This window comes from Heterocephalus glaber, unplaced genomic scaffold, assembly GCF_053883595.1.
Source record: "Heterocephalus glaber isolate CG9 unplaced genomic scaffold, H.glaber_assembly_v1.0 deba00001778, whole genome shotgun sequence".
NCBI classification, from domain to species: domain Eukaryota; kingdom Metazoa; phylum Chordata; class Mammalia; order Rodentia; family Bathyergidae; genus Heterocephalus; species Heterocephalus glaber.
Window position 1 is genome coordinate 328,759 of NW_028258465.1, and position 14,006 is coordinate 342,764.

Below are 14,006 nucleotides of genomic sequence, written 5' to 3' on the forward strand. Positions count from 1 at the left end.
AATTTGAGGAAGAAGAGATTTATTTTGCCTCCGGTTTCAGTCCATAGTCAGCTGGCTCCAATCAGGATGGCATGGCATAGGGGCCGGCAAAGGAGAGCTGCGCGTGGCATGGCGGAGGGAAGCAGAGAGGGAAGGGAGGAGCTCGTGAGGCCACGCCCACAGTGACGTCACCGAACGGCGAGCCAGCCAGAAGCCCCATAATCCGACACCTTTCCAAAGCCCTGAGACTTTGGGGGCCCTTGTAGATGTAAACAGTTGTGTTGACTCAGTGTTATCGAACATCACTCAGCCAGCAGAGCCAGTGACCGAGCTTTTGGGTCTTACTGTAAATGTTTTTATAGTTTTAGAATTACCTTGGTCCCTTCTTTACTTGACACCACCTCCCTTGTGTATCAGGGACTGTGGTTTTCTCGCTGAGAGTTTTCAGTCTGGTTTATCAGCAGTGTACAAACTTTTAGGTGCGTGTGATAAGTTAGTTTTTTCAAGGACCTTCTTTGCTTTCACTGAGGTTTCAAAGGATAAGCGAAGTGCTCTTAGAGCACTGTTTTTTAAATTGCAAGTTTTATTCCATGAATGGCTCATGGAAACTAGTGGGTTATGACCAGTAGGGTTTTTTTTAAATACATAGTGAAGCCAGGCACGGTGGCACACACCTGTAATCCCAGCACTCAGAAGGCAGAGGCAAGAGGATCGCTGTGCGTTTGAGGACAGCTTGGGCTACATAGTTCAAGGCCAGCATGAACTACACAGTGAAGCTCCCAAAAAAGCAAAACAAAACACAGTGAATAGAATTGAACAAAGAAAATCAGTGCATGACATGTAGTAAGGGTGTTTTGGGTTTTATGTGAAGTTTTTATTTTATATAGATGTGTATGTGTGCCTATGTAAATAGTACCTATGCATATGGGTTGTGATGAAAATTTATTTCTTACAAGGAGTCGTCAGGCATTGAAAAAACACAGCTGTAGGTTGGCCCCTCTTTTCTCCCCCAATTTCCAGCTGTTGCTGCTCTTTTTTGTAGTGTGCTGATGTCCCATATGTCAAGTTTAGTAGAAATATGGCTAAAATGAAAGTAACTGAGGCTAGAAAGATTTTTCTTTTATTTTCAAAATATTTTCAGAGTGTACTACCCAGGGGTGTTTACAAGGGAAGGCGAGACAGAAGATAGGTTCACGGGTGCAGCATGGTGGCTGCATTTGGGAGGAAAGCTGGCGGCGGGGGGGGGAGCCCTGAAGGTGGGGATTCCTAAGTCCGCTGAGGTCTCCCCACAAATCCCCAGTGCTGATGCCTAGCCCCTCCCTCGCGAGCCCACGAAATAGTCTGTGAGAATGGAGTTCTGGAAGAACTGTCTTGCGGAACAGACCGCATGGCCTTTGATTGCAGATTGTGATGCGGGGAGGGAGGGTTGCTAGATTGATTAATGCCCTCCAAGAAAGGCATCGGTTTTCACTGTCATTCCCATAGGAACTCTCAGGTATTCTGTGGTGGTTCACAGGGCGGGTGGTTTGGAGCACTAGAGATGCTGTACTTGAAATGGGGAGATGGAGATCAGTTTGGATTGGGAATGTTTGGTTTGTGATTTAATGGAAGACAGACCTGGTAACTGAACGTGCCTTTTATAGAAAGATGGAGCTTTTCCCTCCCCCTCCCCCTTCTCTTTCCCCTTCCCCTTCCAGTATTAGAGGCTGGTCCACAGGACAGTGGGATGGCACTGTGGTGATGGGCCAGGACATGCAGGGTGGCTACTTAATGGTAAATGTGGTTCGTATCTATTGTAGCTCATGATACCATACGAAACAAACCAACTTTAAATAGTGCACAGCTATTTGTTAGAACAGTGTTATTATTCCTAAATCCAGATGTCACCTGGTGTAAAAAGGAACCGTGTGGTCACCATCCTTGTGTTCCTGGGAAGGGTCAGTCTGGTGCTGCAGTTACCTGAGTGTAGAATGAGTAGCTGCCTAAAACTGGAGTGGAATTTAAGCCCTGCCCAGGCCTGGAATGTTTTTCTGTGTCTCAGAGGAAGGAGGATTGTGGCTGTGAATATTTGAATTATTCCACTGCTACACGTGGGATGTTTCAGTCTTTGGCTAATGCACATAGGACCTCTAAGGAAGAAACCTCTGAATAGGAAGGGCTGCTTCCAGTAGAGGACAAACCATCAGGAGGTCAGGGCCTGAGGGTACTCATCTGTCCGTGGAGTGGAGTGGAGAGCCTGGCCGGGGTCTTCTGGTGCTTACCTGTTTTGATTGACAGGGCTTGTCCCACTTGGCCCCTTCTGTAGTCCCTTGAGCCGTGCAGGTGTATCAGTTACTGCTGCTGCGTAACAAGCCACTTCCAAAAATTAATGATGTAGAACAGCAGCCATGTATTTGACTCACAGTTCTCCAGGGTCACAGTTTAGGCTGAGTTCCGCTTTGTGTATCTTCTGCTGCTCTCACCTTGGGTCATGCTGGTGGCTTTAGACATCTGGTGGCCTCCTTGGGGCCGGATGGGTTAGTATGGCCTCACTGGTATGACTGATAGCTAGCAGTCCGTGGCTGTGCACCTGACTTCTCTGCAGGTTGGTGTGAGCTCATTCACGTTGTGGCTTCTGGCTGGGAGCAGCAGACCTGAATACATAGATGAGTTTGGGCCTCTGTAGGGTCTCTGTTGGTGATGTCCCTGTGGTCAGATCAAGTCCCACGGACAAGTCCAGATTCCAGAGGTGAAGAAGTACAGCCTGCCTCCCGATAGGAGTGATGCAGTCTTGTTTCAGGGGGCATGGGTGTGAGTACAGGAACAAGAGGAATTTTTATGGCCACTTTTTTTCAATTAGGCTACCATGGAGGGATAGTTTAAAGATGGCACAGAGGCTTAATAAAACCCTGGGCCCTGGACGTAGTGAATTTGGTGTTGTAGTTCAACACAAGGATAATTGTGTGAGAGGTGGTGGCTCGCACCTTCTTTCTTAGTGCTGCGGAATTGGTCATCACACTAACAAATGTTTATTGGCCATCAGCAGGCCAGGTCCTGTTCTGGGAGGTGGGGATGGCTCTGGGAGGAAAGAGAAAGGCACAAGGAACAAAAAGAAACTTGTGCCTTGTTCATGTGGCTTTTGATTTTGAATTTGAGGCAGCAAGTTTTGTTCTTTATGCAAGAATGCAGCAGAGGCAGATTTTTATCTAGAAGTTAGCCGCTGTGAAGTCTGGTTTTAAAAAACAACTTAGTAATTGGTTTCTCTGCAAACAGCAAATCCATATATTTTAATAAATGTCACATTTAAGAAGTTAACTAAAAAAGAATTAGAGTACAGGTTTGTTTGTTTTTTTTTAACTAAAGAAGGCTTTTCTTCTACTCAGTGGATATTGAAGTAATAGCCAGTGATTATATTTTCCTATCTGTTAATGTGATGGATCCGACACATCGTTGAGAAGCTCTCAGACATTTATCTGGGTCAGGCATCTCTGGTCTACCTGCCTGGATGCACTGGAGGGTGAGGACCGTTGGGAACATTCTTGAGAAAGTCAGATCTAAGTGGGATCGCTAGTAAAAGTTGGATTCATTCTTTGGTCAGGTGGGAGTGAGTCCTGACAGAATTTCAGAAGTAAGTGCGAAACAGTTTTTCAGCAGCCGTTTTGTGTTTTTTTGTGTGTTCTTAGAGGATGAAAGCGTATGAAAAATTAGCCTGTCGAGCATTTGATGTTTCCTTATTTTCTATTTTGTTTAATTTTCTTCTCCTTGAATCTCAGTGGTCACAGCCCTGGAAAAACTTGTTGCTGTAAAATGCTATCTTTTGTAGGCTGACTTTGGACAGGTAGGGAAGTGGGAATTGGACCCCTCCCTTCCTCATCCCTCACGTGTTTTGTTCTTTATGAACCTTTTCCTTTCAAAAGTGTTATCACACATATATGTTGTATGTTGGCATCTCATTTCTCCTTTCTATCTTTATGGTGTTGCAACAAAGGAAAAGTGGAGCTGCCAGGCTGAGCCACTTACGGTTCAGTGACTTTTCCTTGTGGCCCTGTGCTAGGAGCTGTGCAAAAGGAGCTAAAGCAATGCCACTTGCATTGCTAGGATTAGGGTTGGAACAGAAAGGAAGATAAAAGGGCTCCAGGGTTGCAGTGTGGGAGTGTTAGCTGGGGTCTGTTGTAATGCAGCCCCGATCCCTCAAGGTACATTTACATTTTACTTTAAATTTAAAATTGACTTGAGTGTAATCTCCGCCAGAAAGTACCCTTAAATTCTCATACCACAGCACATTAGATGCAATATGAGGTTGTGTGGAGCCCCCAGGGATACCTGTGGCTGTCCCACTGCATCGAGTGTGGTCTGAGCCGCCGTGGAGACCCCAAGCTGTCGCTGGGCAGTGTTGTGGCCCCGAGGGTTAGGTCTGGGTGAGGGGTGGGCAAAAGAGAAGGAAGCCTAAGCTGTAACAGAGAGCAGGGTCTTGCTTACAGTCGCCAGTAGCTGCTGACGAAATTTTTGGCAAGTATGACAGGGCTTCAGAGAGCTCTTATCTAAAGCCCTAAATGAATCTGGAGGTTTCTTGTGAAAGGTATTTTCAGCGTGTAAACCTGCTTTCCATTTGTGGGCAGAGGGAGCAGACGTGACTGACCACCTGTCTGCAGAGACACAGAATTCCTGGGAAGTGTGACATCCACGGTGAAGCAGGGAGCTAGTGCTGGTTTTAAGAGATTAAAGCCCCACGAGGACACTAAACTTTTCCCACTGTGTTGTTATAGCTACATTTTATTCTTTCTTTTACAGACGTACATTGGAAATGTGGTCATATCCGTTAACCCCTACCGGTCTCTACCAATTTATTCTCCAGAGAAAGTGGAAGATTACAGGAATAGAAATTTTTATGAACTGAGTCCTCACATGTAAGTACGGTATGAAAGCCCTAAGTTTCTCTCCTGTTCCAGAGATGTGTAGTTGACAGATGTGTGCAGCTACCTCCTTTGAGTCTAGGAAAATAGTTGTCTCTTTTTTCAGCAGTTAAAGTAATGTAGATGTTAATAGTTATGTTTTACCCTATTTTCTTTAAAGGGAGAATACTTCTGTATGTAAAATACTTTGTTAGAAAAAAAAAAAATCCTGTGTCAGTAGCAGCTGCTGCTAATTAGTTTTGTGAATAAAACCAGAATGTGCATTGTTTATTATTATTAAAAGGCCACGCAGCATTTTCACAGTCTTTTGGGGCCAAGAAAGATTCCAAGTGTTGGGTTATATGATGGTGTTTAAGAACCCAAAATAGTATGCTTGGATTTCTAGTCTTCGAGGACGTTGTTCCCCAGGTAAGTACAACAGGCCACTGAATTATCTTCCCTGAAGTTAGTCACCCGTTTGCTGGTTTTCAAGAAGGTCCTTTGTTAGAGTGAATGGTCCCTTCCCAAAGCCTGTGTGATTCCTTCGTCTGCTATGCTGACTTGCGTGATTCTGTCAGTTTACACCACAGGAATTTTGTTTCTGCGCTGAAAGACAGAAAGATAACCTGGGGGAGGTTTTCTTAGGTTTGGTGGGTCAGTGGCAGAATTGGATTTCTAGGTCCCTAGAACTGCAGATTTGCCAAATAAAAATGGAAAAACCCCCCAAATTGAGGAGAGTCTTCATACATTATCATAGACAACGCTGTAAACTTTATTTCTCAAGTTAGGCTGTGTTTACTGCTGCACAAGAAGAATCTGTTCACTGTTGACATTCTCCTGACGCTGTTGACAGAGAAGGAGAGAGAAAGATGCAGGGTTGGGCCAAGCTGTGTAATGAGAGCCTCAGGCTCCCCCCTTGTTCCTAGGCGGAAACATTTCCTGCCTCCTCTTTTGTGAGCATTTGAGTGTTTTTCCAGGATCTGAGTGCTTCATACTGTCAGTTCTTCAAGCGACCCAAGGTGACTTGCAGCGGGGCCCGGGCAGGCACAGCCTGGGTTTTTAAAATTTCATTTTATTTTATTTTCTGGTACCGGGGATCGAACTGGTGTCCTTGCTCTTGCACAGCAGGTGGCGAAACCACTGAGCTAAATCCCCGGCCTGTTTTTTTTTTTTAATGTTATAAATTGTGGATGCAGATTTAAAATAATTTGGGAAGTGCGGCCAAACAATAGGCTGGGACTCTGTGTGAGAGTGTTTTGTGGAAAGTCACATGCTCTGCGCGGCTGTGCTGTTTATCATCACCGCCATCCTTGCTGCGTGTTCGCCATAGTGTTTTCCTCCTGCACTGGGAAGAGGCGAGACGTTGCGAACACCTTACATTGTCATGAAATGTATCTAAATGTGTGTACTCTTACATGTTGGCGGGTCAGAAGTCATGGGTCAGTAGGATATTAGGCGTGGTTTTAAACAGTGTAAGCCGCCAACTTGTGCTTAAGATGTTTTCAGTCTTTTTAGTGAAAGTGATAGTTTTCATGAAGGGGTGATTTTGGCCATGGAGAAATGTGACAGTGTCTGGAGACAGTTTCAGTTGTCCCAGCTGGGGCCAGGAGGGCGCTGCTGGTGCGTGGAGTTCAGCGATGCTGTTGTCCTACAGCGCACACGGCAGCCCCCGGTGATGCAGAGTTGTGTGGTCACAGCGTCATTAGGGCCAAGGTTGAGAAACGCGGAGGAGAAAGAGCCTCCAGGAAGTCTTACCTATTGTAGCAGAAGGAATTTTTCTCTGATTAAAGATTGGCTGTATTACTTTGGATAAAAAAAAGACTTCAGGATTAAGGAATACATATATACAACTGCCGTGAAATCTAGTTTCTCCTGGTAATGTAGCACATGGCAATATTTGGGGGTTGGTTTTCTTCTAGAAGTAGATTTTGCAAGTCATCGAATTATTTTGTTCCTTAAGAAAAAGAAAATTTGAAATTGGTTTTATAAAATTATCCTTTTTGCCGGGTGTGGTGGAACATGTTTGTAATCCCAGCACTCGGGAGGCTGAGTCAGGAGGATTGTGGTGAGCTCAAGGCCAGCCTGAACTACATAGGGAGACCTTGTCTTAAATAAACCAAAACAATAAATAAATAAATAACATTGTTCCTGTTGTTCAGCCCTTGCACTGAAATATTTTATGTGATGCCCAAGTATTTACTTTAAATTGAGGCCTTAAGCCATGCTTTTCAGAGTAGAGTGCGTGGCTAACTGCATCCAGGAAACTCTGGTCCCTCAGCCTCTCTCTTTAATTCTTCACAAGTTTTCCAGGTGATTGTTGATGTACATTCAAGTTTGAGAACACATTGTCTGAGATGTATGTTTCAGATGTTTTCCTTTCTTTCTTCACTACGTACTGTAAATCATAATCTTTGATAATAAATACTAATGCTCGCTGGTGTTTATTGAGTATTTACCATGTGCAGGCATGGGCCCCAAATACAAGTGTAACAGCTCATTTCATTCACAGAGTGAATCTGTGAGTTAGATGCTATTACAAAAGTGGAAGTTATTAAAGAAAGATCAAATAATTTGTCCGGAGTCACATAGCTCATGGGAGTTGAACCTGGTATGAATCAGTTGTTCCTCTCACCTGGAAATGGGTTCTCCCCTTTTTAGGGTGGCAGGGCCTTGTGCTGTATGTGTCCACTCAGCTACCCTTGGGTTACCTGTGCTCTTGTACCCCATGGCCTCCAAGAGAACTGTGCTCGGGCCTCAGTTTACCTCTAGAGTCTCTCCCACTAGTCAGACTTCTATTTTGCTACTTAATCTCCACCTTGAAGATGTTTAGTTATCTGATTGATGGCTCTTCTAGAACATAGATGTTCATGCACCAGAATATCTGTTTTTATCCCTGCCCTGGCAGAGTCCTGCAGGAGGCTGCATGGCACTGCTGTCCCATGGACCCACTCGCCCCCAAAGGGAATAGTCACCAGCAGCAGCAAAGTGAAGGAAATTCCCAGTGTGCCAGGAATAAGCAAAATTTTTCCCAGGTCCACAGAACACTGCGTGGGTGCAGGAGGATGTTTCCCTAGTGCCTGTGAACTTGCCACCCCGTTTCACAGCCTCCCCTTCCCCATCAGCTGCACTTTCTGAGCCTCCTCTCTGGGTGCTTTTCCCTCCCTCTGCCCCAGAGTTCTTCCTTCCAACCCAGATGCAATTCGACGTCCTCCCCGCCGCGCCCAGACCTGTAGCTCTTGTCCCAGCTACAATGCAGCTCTTGCTGAGGATTACCTGAGTGACTTCAGCCTCATCTGTCAGCAGCATTTTCTCACCAAGCTCAGCAGCATTGGAATAAGGGGAGAGTCCTTTGAGGTGCATTGAGCAGGACTTGGGTTCCAGGGCTCCCTCTCCCATTTACAGGCTCTGTCATCTGAGCAAACTGAAGAAGCTTCCACTCGGAGGAATGAAGCAATTTGTTCTCTGCAATGGGAAGATGATTACAACGCATAGGATTGTTGTGAGGGATAACTGTCTGGTTGATATGCAATAATATAATTCGCTGGCATCTGTAAAGTGATGATGACAGTAACTGTTATGACAAGAGGTGTGGGACACATGTCTAGCATCCTACATGCTCTTTCTCACCCCTTTCTCCTCTGTGGTGGGGCATTCTCCACTTCCTTTAATGTACCTTTCTGCACTGTTCTTTTTTTTTTGGTACTGCGGATCGAACTCGGGTCCTTGGGCTTGCAAAGCAGGCGGCAGAACCACTGAGCTAAATCCCCAGCCCTGCACTGTTCTTTGTGAATGTCCATCTTTGACGGTATCTTGAAACAGGATCTGTACTAGATTGGTTCCCCACTGAAGGCCAGCCTGGCATTCCCAGGATTTTTGTGATATAATGGATTAAGATGACCTTGCACTTTTTCTCTTTTTTTTGGTACCAGGGATCGAACTCAGGAGGCAGGCACTGGAACCACTGAGCTAAATCCAGGGCCCTGACTTTGCACTTTTGATTCACTTTCCCTGTAACCATGTTGAGAATTTGGTTTCAGTTTGAATAGAATACTGTTTGAGGAGTTTAGACAATATGCTTGAAAACTTTGCCAATGAACTTATCTACATTTTATTTGGAATCTAACTGGAGCTGTTCTCTATTTTTCTGCAAAAACACCCAGATTATTTCCATATAAACAAAAAGAAAAGAAGTGTTAGACAGTGTCCCAAATTTATCTTTGAATTTTAGCCAATTTAAAAGTTATATTCTATGCAAGTGCCTGACTTTCAGATATAGTAATCGGAAATATACATGAATAAAATAAAAATAGGGTGGTTACTTTCCTGAGTTGCTTCCAACAGCAATTGTCAGTTGTCCCTCACAGGACTCAGCAGGACCCCCTTCTCCAGCTCCCGTCCTTGTCTGGACTCCTTTGTAGAGCTGCGCCTTTGAGCCTGGTGGCACTGGGTGGGATCCCCTAGAAAATGTGCCTCTATCAGGTGGCAAAGTCTACACTTTTTCTGATTGTGTAAGGAATGTGTTTCCATTGTGATTTTAAAAAGAATTCTTTGAAAATAAGAATTTAAAAAAATTGTATCCCAGGGAGAACCTGGCATATTTCACACAGATCACCTGTATCTTGATTCATTGAGAACTGCCTCAAAGTGACGAAGACAGGAAAGAGCAGAGGAGGGCTGAGAGGGGGGAAGCGGTTGCAGTGTTCAGTTTCCTTCTGTTCAGTTGGAACGGCCCTGGGACAGCGCCCCTTGGACATGTCGTTCCCGGGCCCCTGGCCTTTGTTGGGTGGTCGCCTTTGACTCTGCAGCAGTTGACACAGCTATTCCTCAGCCATCAGATCTCCTTATTCTCCTTCCCAGCAGCCTTCATGCGATGCCCAGTACTATTTGCCTGAACCCCAAGCTCCTTGGCCTACTGTTCGGTGCTGTCTGCTTTTAGGTCTCCTTTCCAGCCCCAAATTCGCTGCTCCTTCATGGAACCAACTCCCAAGCTCAGCCATTCTTGCCTTCTCCTTCCAGCAGCTCCTACCCTGAGCCCTGTGTCCACTGGTACAATCTGCTTGTCTTCTGGTCTTGAGCAGGTCCAGGAGACCTGTCCTGCCTCGCAGTTATTGGAACTACTCTTGCGCTCTAACACGTACCCTCCTTCCATGCTTAATTGCATTTCAGTGTCTCAAGGAGGGGAAGCTTTTACACTATAGGAAATCGCCCATCTTGGTGCCTCTCAGTGCATTGCTTTTAAGAGCTCAATAACTATGAAACAAAAGAGATTTTAGGTCGCTTTTCATTATATTTTGTTTGTATTATATCTGACAGTTCAGTGAAACCAAACAGTTCTTGGTGGGCTACTGAAGCATTTATCCTAAGTTCCATGCAGTGTAATGAGGATTTTATTCTGCTTTAGTAAAAGACCTCATATATTATTTTTGTGGTTCTCTTCAACCCTAAGTATTTATTCAGTTTGTTTGTTCATGCTATCTAAGCACCTGCTGGAGGGAACTTGCCACTAGAGGAAGAATGTATTGTGGCATCTGCCACTAGCCCTTCCTGCAGCCATAGCTCAGGAGGATGACCTTAAATTGCACCATCGTATGTCCTTAAATTTGGCTATAATGTGGTCCCGTTATGTTAGTTTACAGGTGTTACTTAAAGCAAGCAAGCAGTCTTTCCATTTTTTGTAAATGGAAAACTTCATAAAATTTTGAAAATTTAGGAAAATGACTTAAGGCTTTAGAAAATTTCTGGTTAGTTTCACTTAACACGAAAGTAATTAGCAGGAGAACTTTTGATGATGTGAATGTCCGTTGTCCAGACTTGAGCCTTCTGCCTCTGGAACCTTTGACCCCCAGCTTTGTGGCAGTCTGATTTTGTAGGACCATATGCTCTTGCCCGGTGTGTGCTTTGCCAGAGCGCTTGTGTGTTCTTGAGTCCTGGTTAGTCCTGCTGTTATTTTACTACATTCAAGGTGAACCAGATAAATGTTATAAAGAACATTTCTGATCATATCTCACAATGTCCAAGTGGTTGAGTTTACAGAGTTTGAGTTAAGGGTTCAGGGTGAAAAGCCTACACACTGTCCCTTTTACAGAGCCAGTACTTTATGGCATAATTGAAATGCTGTTAATAAGATTGTGTTTGTGTTAAGAGCTCTTGTAACAAGATTGCAAATTCTCGCAGAAGTTTCTTGTACAGTTGAATGTGAAAGGGCTTTCTCACAGGTTGTGTGTGTGTGTTCTGATAGTGCTATGGCTGTTTATTAAGTTCCTTTTATTTTACTTTTGAAAAAGTTTAATTGATCTAGTGCCTCCCCAAACACCACATGCAGAACAGGGCTTCATGCTTTTCCATCTAGCTTGCTTTTTACTTACCGCTTCAGAGAAGTTATTCATTTACTGAGCAAATATTTATTGAGAGCTTACCATGTGCTCTCGGTAGTGAACAAAATAAGTCTCCATTAGGGAAATAATACTTCATCTTAAGTAGTCAGAAACTGAGATTGTTCATACCATCTGTTAGGAGGAAAAAAAAAAGAAGAGAAGAGCAGAGGGAGGGAGGTTTTTTCTGAAAGAAAAAATGATTTCCAGTGGTTTTCTTACAAGATAGCTCTGGAGCCGTGTTCTCGAGCGCAGTGGGTGCGGGTGGAGACCTGTGAGGCTGTGCCTGAGTCTCACCCTCAGGAGCGACTTGTGCAGGGAGGAATCTGAGCGCCCGCTCGCGCCCTGCGTTAGACATCTTGGATTAGCATCTCCTGTGTAATGGTGCCATCTTGCACATACCTAGAATTGCCCCTTTCTACGTATGCATGACTGCCCCCAGTCAAAATGAGCAGAAGGCAAGCAGCATGTTGGCTTCAGTCTTTGGGGATGTCTGTTTGCTTCTGGACTACCACGGATTAGCAGGCTTTTTGTGTGGAGACAGTTTTGTTTCCGAGAGCAGTGCCCACGTCTCCGGGGCATGGCTCAGTGAGAGGTGGATTTCAGTGTCTCCTCAAGGGGCAAGGTGCTGAGCTGTGGGCTGTGCTGGGAGAAGAATGTTGTTGGGTGAAAGTCAACTACTAGCTTGAAAACTCCCTGCTGCCAGGTCCATGGTGGGAAAAATCCCTGCTACGTGCTCAGCTTCTGAGTGCTCCATGAATTGACCTACTGCCTTTTTACTGTCACACTTGTATTCCCAGTACTGCTTTATCAGGGTGACTTTCAAGGCAATTTTTTTTTTTTAGAATATATTCTCTTGGCAGAAAGAGATCACAACTGATTTCTCTTTCACATCATGTTGCTCCTTAAAGGAGAAAAGTTGGTGTGCTTCCAGCCTAATATTTCCGTCAGGAACATTTTTTAGTTGTAAACTGCTTCCAGTATGTCTAGGAAGTCTTCAAAATTCTATTTTCTAGATTCCCCAGTTAGTGGTTTTATCCTTTCTTTCTTTGTGTTTTTTTGGTACCTGGGATCGAACTTGGGACCTTGCACTTGCAAAGCAGGCGGTGGAACTGGTTATATCCTTTCTCACCAAATGTATGTCTCAGACTTGAAAGAATTTATCTTGAAAAGGCTTTTGTAAAGCCAAGCACATGTTCTGTCAGTATAGGATAGAATCTCCAAGGGAAAAGTCTGGATATGAGTAAAATAGGCCATTTCCTGTCAGAGTGCCACTGGTCTTTGACAGGCCTGAGAAATCTGGAAGATCATTTCATCAGAGGGGCGCACGGGGCCCAGGCAGTGAGGAGGGTTAGCCTAGTGTATGGCCCAGGTGAGAACTGCAATTGGGGTGTACTTGGGGGGTGGGAGGGGTGCTGTTGTGGAAGTACGTGTGAGCTACTGGGACTCGGGTGGTGAGACAGGGTTGTAGGGTGGCCTAGGGAGCCATTGGAGTTTGTCAGCACAGGGCTGGCAACGCCTTGTCCTGACCCACTGTGGGAAACCAGCAAAGCCAGGTGTAAGGAGACAGCCCAGCAGAGCAGGCAGGGGTCTCACAGAGGAGATGGGGAACCAAGGACGGGGGCAGAAACAGATGAAAAGGGGACCAGTAGGCCCCGAGTTTGTGCCCAGGTCAGGGGCCTGTTGCCGCCCCCATGGTCCAGGAAGTGTCCCCTGCTCCAGCCTGTCTCAGGGATCCAGAATTCCCAAGTGGAAGTAACTGTTCCTTCCTTTGCCAAACCCTATTAAGTGTCCACAGTGTGTGTAAGGTGCCAAGGGTGTGCGGATGAACTCGTCCTGTGGATGCACAGCCTCGAGTGGAAAATGACCAATAAACAAGTAACCCCAGAAGGCCAGGGTGCTGAGGACAGTGGGGCGCTTCCTCAGGTCCCCTGCACTCAGTGTCCCTAGGTGGGCAGGAAGTGGGGTCCCCTGTGGAGAAGGCAGGTTGAGGGACCTGGTGGGCTTTTGCCACAGTCTAGACTAGAAGGGACCAGGACAGAATGCTCTTGTGGGGACAGGGACATTGAGAGGGAAGAGCAAGGGGAGGAGGAGGATCAGAGGCCAGCATAGCTCTGGGCTAGGGTGCAGAATCGGGCTCAGGACACCAAGCTGCCCCTGAAGAACTGGAGTTGCCTGGGGAGGCAGCAGCAGGCACAGAACAGCCAGCCCAGGGGCTCCTCTGGCGTGGATTGGATGTGGAGTGGGGCCCCTCCCTGGCCCCTGCGGCCCTTGTTCCCAGTGTGGGGCGGGGTGGAGTGTCTGCCCCGAGGAGACTGGTGTCTGTGGGTGACAGCCCGTCCCCCTGTGCCGGCTGTTTACCTGTGTGTGCTCCAGTGCGTTTCTGAGAGCTTCCGGTAAGATCGAGTCCCCTCCCGCGCACGAGTTCCCACGCAGGTGTAGCTGCTTTGTCTTTAGGGACGTTACTGGCTCGGGATCAGCCGTCGCTGACTGTTCACTGAGCAGCTCTGGGTTGCTTTGATCTGAACTTCCTCTTAGGCGCTTGTGGTTTGGGAAGCAAACAGACCCACTTTGAATGCTACTTCCTGTGTTCTTCTGCATTGAGAGTTGTTCATTGAATGCAGCCATTTTTAGCAACATACAGATTCTGTAGCCTTCTTTTCCCAGTCTTAAACCTAATCACTTAAGTCTCAGCATTGAGACGTTCACACCTGTCATCCAGCACCTGGAATTCCCTTCTCTCCTGTGATGTAGTCCGTGTCACTAACCACAGGTGTGCGTTTTC

The 14,006-nt window shown here is 45.9% G+C and overlaps 1 protein-coding gene across 8 annotated transcripts in view; it reads left to right on the forward strand.

Annotated features, from left to right (window-relative positions):
- Positions 1-14,006, forward strand: part of Myo1b (myosin IB) — a 157,933-nt gene that overhangs the window by 43,432 nt on the left and 100,495 nt on the right. For all 8 annotated transcript variants that reach the window (XM_087202659.1, XM_087202658.1, XM_087202656.1 and 5 more), the window contains exon 3: positions 4,750-4,865. In XM_087202659.1, coding sequence (XP_087058785.1) covers positions 4,750-4,865 — 116 coding nt within the window. The remainder of the gene's footprint in view (positions 1-4,749; positions 4,866-14,006) is intronic.